This window comes from Topomyia yanbarensis, chromosome 2 (genome assembly GCF_030247195.1).
Source record: "Topomyia yanbarensis strain Yona2022 chromosome 2, ASM3024719v1, whole genome shotgun sequence".
NCBI lineage: Eukaryota > Metazoa > Arthropoda > Insecta > Diptera > Culicidae > Topomyia > Topomyia yanbarensis.
Window position 1 is genome coordinate 269,655,391 of NC_080671.1, and position 10,878 is coordinate 269,666,268.

Sequence of the window (10,878 nt, forward strand, 5' to 3'; positions counted from 1 at the left end):
GACATCCCTCGTATGGAAAGGGAGACCGCTGTCGATCTGCATATAATTGTCGATGTTTTCGAGAGGCATGTAAAGGGCTTGAACCAAATGGGAGAGCCAACGGACGCATGGAGCACAATTCTTGAACATTTACTGTGCACGCGGCTTTACGACGACACACTTAAAGCTTGGGAGGATTATGCCTCAACCATTAATCAACCCACCTACAAAAATCTTGTCGACTTTTTGCTTCGAAGAAATCGCGTCCTAGAATCGATTTCCGTGAATCACCAGCATGTTCCACCACACCCTGTTGTTTGTTCTCATGTGTCTGCTTCAAGATCCGCTGCCCGTGGTAATCCTCCAAACTTCGCATCAAGTAGCTCTTCACTCAAATGCCACGCCTGCGAGCAACGTCACCCGCTGTTGAAATGTTTCAAATTTGGCAAAATGTCATCCTCTGATCGATTGAATGTTGTTAATGCTAAACGACTATGCTTGAATTGTTTCCGTAGCACTCATTATGTCAGAGATTGCCCTTCTCAAGAAAGCTGCCGCGTTTGTGGAAAGCGTCACCACACAATGATTCATCCGGGTTACGATGAAAATTACCCCCGACCCACACCTGACTCTAGATCTTCCAGATTTGAGCAACCAACTCGGGCTGCAGTGCACCTCACTCATTGCGATGATGAACCCGTTGAACCTGTCATTTCTGCCACGACTACCGTTTGCCAACCCGATTCCATAAGCTGCACACCGTTAAGAACTCGAGGGAAGAATGTTATTCTGCCCACTGCCGTGGTTATTATCGTGGACTGCTATGGCAAAGAACACTTTGCACGAGCTATTCTAGATTGCGCCTCACAGGCCAGTTTGATAACGGAGCAAATGGCTCAACTTCTTCGACTGAAACGAACCAAAATGAGTATGCTCGTAAATGGAGTAGGAGATCAACCAATGCTGGCAACAGAATCTGTGGCAACTCAGATTCGTTCCAGAAAGAAAAACTTCACAAGCGACATTGAATTTATTGTTCTAAAAAAAAAATATCCCAAAGCTACCTGGTCAAAGCTTTCCTGTTGACCACTGGAACATCCCCGATGATTTGTTTTTAGCGGATCCCGGATTTAATAGAAGCAGTAGCATTGACTTGCTTATCAGCAACGAGCATTTTTTCACGTTTTTTACGTCCGCTGGTAGAATCGAACTTTCCAAGTCATTGCCAATATTGGTCGAAAGTGTTTTCGGATGGCTCGTATCAGGTGCTGCGAACTCCGGAAAGCCTCCAAACGATGCGTTCACGTACAACATCTTAGCCGTACCATTAGTATCACTCGAAGCAAAACTGGAAAGATTTTGGAAAATGGAAGAATTACCTGTTAGATCTGATCGTTCTCCACAAGAAAAGGAATGCGAAGAATTCTATGCTAGAACTGTTTCTCGAATGCCGGATGGACGGTACGTTGTTCGCCTTCCACGACACCCGAATTTTGGGGCAATGCTGGGTCACTCTAAAGCAATGGCAGAAAAACGGTTTGAACTGCTTGAACGAAGGTTAGAAAGGTCACCACAGCTAAAAATGGAATATCATAAATTTATGGCGGAATATCTTTCCCTTGGGCACATGCGTCTGGTTGAAAATGGAGATCGCAACACTACGGTAGCATGTTATCTTCCGCATCACCCCGTCATTAAAGAAGCTAGTACCACCACTAAAGTGCGAGTCATATTCGATGCCTCTGCCAAAACCACCTCCGGTTTCTCGCTCAATGAGTCATTGCTCGTTGGTCCTGTCGTGCAAGACGATCTCATCGCTATCATTCTGCGATTCCGAACATACCCCGTTGCACTTGTAGCGGACATCGAAAAAATGTACCGCCAGGTTTTGCTCCATCCCGAAGACACAGCACTACAGCGCATTTTATGGCGTTTCAACCCAGAGCAACCAGTTCAAACATATGAGTTGCTGACTGTGACGTACAGGATGGCTCCATCTTCTTTCTTAGCCACACGCACGTTACAGCAGCTTGCAAATGATGAAGGGTTAGCATATCCAAACGGTGGGCCAGCTTTACGGAAGGGGTTTTATGTCGATGACTTCATTGGAGGGGCAACAACAATATCAAAGGCGATATGCGTGCGCAACGAACTCATCGAGCTGCTTGGAAAAGGAGGATGCAGCATACGCAAATGGGCATCAAATGAACAGCGGGTATTAGAGGATCTAAATGCAGACAAAATAGCTGAAATGACAGAACGTCGATTCGATACTGAAGAAACCGTTAAAACTCTCGGCATATGCTGGGAACCTTCACGCGACACCCTTCGGTTTGATCCTGAATTGCGACAGAAAGCAAGCAAACCAACAAAACGCTCAATTCTTTCAGCCATTTCGCAGCTATTTGATCCGCTGGGACTAGTTTCGCCTGTGATTATACGTGCCAAGATCATAATGCAGCAACTTTGGTTATTACCTTGCGGCTGGGATGACGAAGTTCCGGAACCAATCGTATTGAAATGGCAAAACTACGTTGAACAGCTCCAGAAACTTTCCCTATTTCGTGTTGATCGCTACGCCTTCCTCCCAAACTCAAGTGTGCAGCTACATACCTTTGCCGATGCTTCGGAACAAGCGTATGGTTGCTGTATTTATGCTCGCGCAATCGACACTCACGGTAATATTCGCGTGCAGCTATTGGCCTCTAAATCACGCGTGGCACCATTGAAGCGAGTTACCCTTCCCCGCCTTGAATTATGCGCAGCAGACTTAGGAGCGAAACTCCACAACTGTGTCGTGACAGCTCTCAACATCGAAGTGGCGGCTTCCTACTTCTGGTCAGACTCCATGGTCACGCTACAATGGTTAAAGGCGCAGCCAAGCACATGGAAAACATTTGTCGCTAATAGAGTCTCTGAGATGCAGACGATGACACAGGGATGTCTTTGGAATCATGTAGCTGGCAAACAAAACCCCGCAGATCTAGTTTCAAGAGGAATGGAAGCAGATGAATTTTTAGCCAGCAAACTGTGGACCAACGGACCCGACTGGCTTGCTTGGCCAGAAAACTTTATGCCAGTCACAAATATTCCTGACTATCCCGAGCAAGGAGCAGAACGTCGAAAGCAGCAGATAATTGCAGTAGTTAATTTGCAGCCAGCCCACAATCCTTTATTCGATATATGTTCTTCCTACAACCGTCTAGTCCGTATAGTTGCATACTGCCTCAGATTTGTAAAAAACGCACGAGCAAAAACCCGTTCCCAGCCGATACCTATTGCCGATCCGCTATCCAGTCTGCTCTTATCAGTCCAGCATACAACTGCAGCAAACATACGGCTAGTCCAATTAGCTCAGGCAGATGCATTCAAACAAGAGATATGCGAATTGAAATCTGGCAAATTTCTTTCGAAGCGCTCACACATTCGCGCCCTATGTCCATTCATTGACCCGGAAGGTACCATCCGAGTGGGAGGGAGACTACGACTTTCAGAACAACCATACATAACCAAACATCCTATCCTCCTACCAAACTTCCATCCATACGCTCGCATGATAGCCAAGTGTTATCATCTGAAATTAATACACGGTGGAAGTCAGTTGACACTTGCCTCCTTGCGAGAGAGTTACTGGCCAGTCAACGGAAGAAGATTGGTTCGAAGTGTGTTGCGAAATTGCTTCCAGTGCGCCCGAGCCAGTCCTGTTCCCGTCGCTCAGCAGATGGGACAACTACCTGTCCATCGAGTCACCGCAAGCAGACCGTTCACAACAACAAGCGTCGATTTTGCTGGCCCCGTGTATTTGAAGCCGATCCATAAGCGCGCCGCTGCTGTCAAGGCTTACCTTTGCATCTTCATTTGTTTCTGCACAAAGGCTGTCCATATAGAGTTAGTCAGCGACCTATCCACACAAGCATTTCTGCCTGCACTTCGTCGTTTAATCTCTCGTCGTGGTCGGCCTACTAACATCTATTCGGACAACGGCAAGAATTTCGAGGGAGCGAGAAATGAACTAGACGAAATACGCCGCATGCTGCACGACAACCGAAACACTATACACGACGCTTGCTTAAAGGAATGTATCACCTGGCATTTCAATCCACCAAAGGCTCCACAGTTCGGTGGCCTATGGGAAGCAGCAGTGAAAGTGGCCAAAAAGCAAATGTACCGACAGTTGGGAAACACAAGACTAAATTTCGAAGATATGGCAACGTTACTAGCTCAAATAGAAGCTAGCATGAACTCGCGCCCGCTAGTACCGATGACGGAAGATCCGAACGATATTTCCTGTTTAACACCCGCTCACTTCTTGATCGGTGCCAGCTTGCACACACTACCGGAGCCCGACATTCGTCATATTCCAATGGGCAAATTGGACCACTACCAGCACCTGCAAAGAATTAATCAACAATTTTGGCAATGTTGGCGGACAGAGTACCTGCAAGAGCTTCAACGTATGACAAAGACCTGCAACCCGAATACCGACATTCAGCCAGGGCGATTAGTCGTGATTGTGGACGAATTTCAAATCCCCGTAAGGTGGCCTCTAGCAAGAATCCTTTCCGTGCATCCTGGGAAAGATAACCTCACTCGCGTGGTGTCACTCAAAACGAGCCGCGGGATCATCAAACGCCCGGTGACAAAAATCTGCCTGTTACCTTTGGACACTGTCGGCGAACTACCACCAGAGGAACAACTAATCCAGTCCAACGGGTCCAAGTAAACGAAAACAGCCACGAATATAGGAACCGAAACAGCAATTCAACGTGAAAATGCGCCATTCGATGCACTGTGTACATTTTTGCTTTTGTAATTTGAAATGTCAATTGAATACGTAAACAGGTGGAGGTTTCTAGGATTATGTATGTAGTAGTAGCGAAATTTTGAGTATCAGAAATGTATTAGTAAGCTAGTAGTTACTGGATTGCAGTAGGTAGTCTAGAGTTTGAAATATTTATATTTCAAGGTGGGGGCGATGTTCGGATTCGATCTATTATTTTTTCTGCACTGTGGCCGAACCCCCAATGAAGGAGAAGGGAATTTTCATGCACGCAGGTATAACCACCAATACTAAGAAATAGGAAATGTAACATGAAATATTACTCAATTTGAAATAAATCAGCTTTGCGAACGGTTCACTGTCAGCGAAAGTAGAAGAACAGCGCTATCGATATAATAAAGGTGTTTCAATTGAAGGTGCTAACCTTCGTGAATTTCAAGATTAATTTTTCGTTTAAATCCTATCGGATGTGGCCGGTCTTTGAAATATTTCTAATTTGAATTGCGTATCTCATCCGGGTTTTTGCCGTAAGTTACGTCGGTTACTCGTTGTTGGGTGTCGTGGGAAAGGAAGTTCCGTGGTTGCCGCACATCGTGCCTGGAAGTTTTGCACTAAAACACAACTGGGTCCAACATATATATATATATATATATATATATATATATATATATATATATATATATATATATATATATATATATATATATATATATATATATATATATATATATATATATATATATATATATATATATATATATATATATATATATATATATATATATATATATATATATATATATATATATATATATATATATATATATATATATATATATATATATATATATATATATATATATATATATATATATATATATATATATATATATATATATATATATATATATTTTACGTTTTAACGACATTCAATTAGCTAGAGATTACTGGGTAGGGAAAGTTATGAAACTTAGAGCCATAGTACTCAAAAGAGAGCAAGGATGTGAAGTAAACAGATCGGAAAACTAGAAGTGGCAGGGTCATTAGAACAGGCTTAATATCGTGCGGGCTTAATTTTTGCCTTCTGATAATGAGGGTCGAGCTTAGACAGAATAACTACGAATCACTCGAGTTCACTATCATGTGTCCTTGATAAAGGTAGACGTATCTATCTTTACCGTGACAACCGGCAAAAATTAAGCCACGCAAGATCACCACTGAAAACCTGTCGACGATTAGCATCAATCTGAATGATGATTGCTGCTGTTCATCTCTGTATGCCTTTTGAATGCCGGGATAGATTTTTATTAGACTATTGTCACTGTTCTCACAGTCGTGGCGGGTTAGCTACATTGTGTAAGGCAGTGGCTGTGTCTACAGCGGCTACCCACCGCTGCCGATGGAATCCCATCAGTTTCTTTTTCTTTTTTCCCTTTTTTTATTTCGACTATGTTAGTCACATTTTCTTTTTTACGTTTTAACGACATTCAATTAGCTAGAGATTACTGGGTAGGGAAAGTTATGAAACTTAGAGCCATAGTACTCAAGTGAGAGCAAGGATGTGAAGTAAACAGATCGGAAAACTAGAAGTGGCAGGGTCATTAGAACAGGCTTAATATCGTGCGGGCTTAATTTTTGCCTTCTGATAATGAGGGTCGAGCTTAGGCAGAATAACTACGAATCACTCGAGTTCACTATCATGTGTCCTTGATAAAGGTAGACGTATCTATCTTTACCGTGACAACCGGCAAAAATTAAGCCACGCAAGATCACCACTGAAAACCTGTCGACGATTAGCATCAATCTGAATGATGATTGCTGCTGTTCATCTCTGTATGCCTTTTGAATGCCGGGATAGATTTTTATTAGACTATTGTCACTGTTCTCACAGTCGTGGCGGGTTTGCTACATTGTGTAAGGCAGTGGCTGTGTCTACAGCGGCTACCCACCGCTGCCGATGGAATCCCATCAGTTTCTTTTTCTTTTTTCCCTTTTTTTATTTCGACTATGTTAGTCACATTTTCTTTTTTACGTTTTAACGACATTCAATTAGCTAGAGATTACTGGGTAGGGAAAGTTATGAAACTTAGAGCCATAGTACTCAAGTGAGAGCAAGGATGTGAAGTAAACAGATCGGAAAACTAGAAGTGGCAGGGTCATTAGAACAGGCTTAATATCGTGCGGGCTTAATTTTTGCCTTCTGATAATGAGGGTCGAGCTTAGGCAGAATAACTACGAATCACTCGAGTTCACTATCATGTGTCCTTGATAAAGGTAGACGTATCTATCTTTACCGTGACAACCGGCAAAAATTAAGCCACGCAAGATCACCACTGAAAACCTGTCGACGATTAGCATCAATCTGAATGATGATTGCTGCTGTTCATCTCTGTATGCCTTTTGAATGCCGGGATAGATTTTTATTAGACTATTGTCACTGTTCTCACAGTCGTGGCGGGTTTGCTACATTGTGTAAGGCAGTGGCTGTGTCTACAGCGGCTACCCACCGCTGCCGATGGAATCCCATCAGTTTCTTTTTCTTTTTTCCCTTTTTTATTTCGACTATGTTAGTCACATTTTCTTTTTTACGTTTTAACGACATTCAATTAGCTAGAGATTACTGGGTAGGGAAAGTTATGAAACTTAGAGCCATAGTACTCAAGTGAGAGCAAGGATGTGAAGTAAACAGATCGGAAAACTAGAAGTGGCAGGGTCATTAGAACAGGCTTAATATCATGCGGGCTTAATTTTTGCCTTCTGATAATGAGGGTCGAGCTTAGGCAGAATAACTACGAATCACTCGAGTTCACTGTAGCAAACCCGCCACGACTGTGAGAACAGTGACAATAGTCTAATAAAAATCTATCCCGGCATTCAAAAGGCATACAGAGATGAACAGTAGCAATCATCATTCAGATTGATGCTAATCGTCGACAGGTTTTCAGTGGTGATCTTGCGTGGCTTAATTTTTGCCGGTTGTCACGGTAAAGATAGATACGTCTACCTTTATCAAGGACACATGATAGTGAACTCGAGTGATTCGTAGTTATTCTGCCTAAGCTCGACCCTCATTATCAGAAGGCAAAAATTAAGCCCGCACGATATTAAGCCTGTTCTAATGACCCTGCCACTTCTAGTTTTCCGATCTGTTTACTTCACATCCTTGCTCTCACTTGAGTACTATGGCTCTAAGTTTCATAACGTAGTTATTCTGCCTAAGCTCGACCCTCATTATCAGAAGGCAAAAATTAAGCCCGCACGATATTAAGCCTACTCTAATGACCCTGCCACTTCTAGTTTTCCGATCTGTTTACTTCACATCCTTGCTCTCACTTGAGTACTATGGCTCTAAGTTTCATAACTTTCCCTACCCAGTAATCTCTAGCTAATTGAATGTCGTTAAAACGTAAAAAAGAAAATGTGACTAACATAGTCGAAATAAAAAAAGGGAAAAAAGAAAAAGAAACTGATGGGATTCCATCGGCAGCGGTGGGTAGCCGCTGTAGACACAGCCACTGCCTTACACAATGTAGCAAACCCGCCACGACTGTGAGAACAGTGACAATAGTCTAATAAAAATCTATCCCGGCATTCAAAAGGCATACAGAGATGAACAGCAGCAATCATCATTCAGATTGATGCTAATCGTCGACAGGTTTTCAGTGGTGATCTTGCGTGGCTTAATTTTTGCCGGTTGTCACGGTAAAGATAGATACGTCTACCTTTATCAAGGACACATGATAGTGAACTCGAGTGATTCGTAGTTATTCTGCCTAAGCTCGACCCTCATTATCAGAAGGCAAAAATTAAGCCCGCACGATATTAAGCCTGTTCTAATGACCCTGCCACTTCTAGTTTTCCGATCTGTTTACTTCACATCCTTGCTCTCACTTGAGTACTATGGCTCTAAGTTTCATAACTTTCCCTACCCAGTAATCTCTAGCTAATTGAATGTCGTTAAAACGTAAAAAGGAAAATGTGACTAACATAGTCGAAATAAAAAAAGGGAAAAAAGAAAAAGAAACTGATGGGATTCCATCGGCAGCGGTGGGTAGCCGCTGTAGACACAGCCACTGCCTTACACAATGTAGCAAACCCGCCACGACTGTGAGAACAGTGACAATAGTCTAATAAAAATCTATCCCGGCATTCAAAAGGCATACAGAGATGAACAGCAGCAATCATCATTCAGATTGATGCTAATCGTCGACAGGTTTTCAGTGGTGATCTTGCGTGGCTTAATTTTTGCCGGTTGTCACGGTAAAGATAGATACGTCTACCTTTATCAAGGACACATGATAGTGAACTCGAGTGATTCGTAGTTATTCTGCCTAAGCTCGACCCTCATTATCAGAAGGCAAAAATTAAGCCCGCACGATATTAAGCCTGTTCTAATGACCCTGCCACTTCTAGTTTTCCGATCTGTTTACTTCACATCCTTGCTCTCACTTGAGTACTATGGCTCTAAGTTTCATAACTTTCCCTACCCAGTAATCTCTAGCTAATTGAATGTCGTTAAAACGTAAAAAAGAAAATGTGACTAACATAGTCGAAATAAAAAAAGGGAAAATATATATATATATATATATATATATATATATATATATATATATATATATATATATATATATATATATATATATATATATATATATATATATATATATATATATATATATATATATATATATATATATATATATATATATATATATATATATATATATATATATATATATATATATATATATATATATATATATATATATATATATATATATATATATACAGGGTGTTTGGTTCATGGTTAAGAATCTCTCGGGGGGTGATAGACTGCCATATTTGGAGAAAAAAATTGTTCTACACATACCATCAAATCTCAACCGTTACAGAGTTATTGAACTTCTTGTGTAAAAAACTTATTTGTATTAAAATACCTCTAACTTTAAAAGTGTAATTTTTATTTTAAATGTTTTAGTTCCATTTGAAAGGTGAGAAAATTTCGCATTGAGTGATGCCCTCACAAGTTTCAGCTAATGAGTTTAAATAGCCTTTTCAAAGTAATTTATTGAAAATTAAACAATTTTAAACGATTTTTCGTTCATTTCTTGAAAATCCTAATAGTTAACCTCATCATTTTAATAATTCAGATTGTTAGTCTTGATGAGCTGCTTAATTCGTTCTTTGACATGATAGACTTACCTTTTCTTATTTTCACGGTTTTGGGTTATTCAACTTGGATATTTTTATCTCATTTTCACTAGTACCAGCTCTAATTGAAAAATTATTGCACTTATTGTACTTTTTTTCTTTTTATTCGAAATCCAGGAAAATTTTACAGTGAAAAATGTATTAAAACCTTTCAGTTAAGTGAATTTTGTATTGTTTTAAAAGTAAATTAGTTTAAAGTTAGTGCTATTATTAGAATTTTCGTTAATTTTCTTAAAATAGTAAATAATAAACATCACCATTATTATCATGGAAATAATGCATCTCAGCAAGTTCTACAGTTCTTTCTTTGACTCCATTCAATTATCTCTTTTGGTTTCGACGCAAAATCGTTTTTATCACATCGTTTCATATGCAAAAATAACGATTTCGAACCCACTACATTTGTGGCGAGGTCACGCTGTGTTAACTATTAAATAGCAGCAAAATGAAAAGAGATATAGTTATAGAGAACATTAAGGGGCATTAAATGAATAATAGTAACGATAAATTTTGTTGATTAATAATTAGAATAATTAAAAAACTCCAAAAAACACAAATTTTGAGTTATTTCGTTAGTAAAAATCATTTAGTACACTTAACTAAAAGATATTTGTACATACACTGATAGGACATTTTCTAAGCTTTCCAATGAAATCTTGTAAATAACGATATAAAGCATATTTTTTAGATTAGAGTCTTTTAAGCACTTGCAAGTCGGTTACAGGAAAAGTATAGTAATGAAATTACAAAGAAATGAGAAGAGATAGAAATATGACGTCCAAGAACAAATTATGAATCGTCCTAAAACCCAACTTTTGGATAATTGATGTTGCTATAATTATACTTCATTATTTTGAGAAAATTAGCTAAAACCTTCTCAAAAACACTAACTTTTAACTACTTTACAG

At 40.1% G+C, this 10,878-nt stretch overlaps 1 protein-coding gene across 1 annotated transcript in view; it reads left to right on the forward strand.

Moving 5' to 3' along the window:
• LOC131680337 (uncharacterized) overlaps window positions 1-4,702 on the forward strand; it is a 5,338-nt gene extending 636 nt beyond the window's left edge. Inside the window, exons 1-2 of the mRNA XM_058961052.1 lie at window positions 1-960; window positions 1,040-4,702. The exon at window positions 1-960 is cut by the window's left edge and continues 636 nt beyond it. Coding sequence (XP_058817035.1) covers window positions 1-960; window positions 1,040-4,702 — 4,623 coding nt within the window. The remainder of the gene's footprint in view (window positions 961-1,039) is intronic.
• The last annotated feature ends 6,176 nt before the right edge of the window (window positions 4,703-10,878 follow it).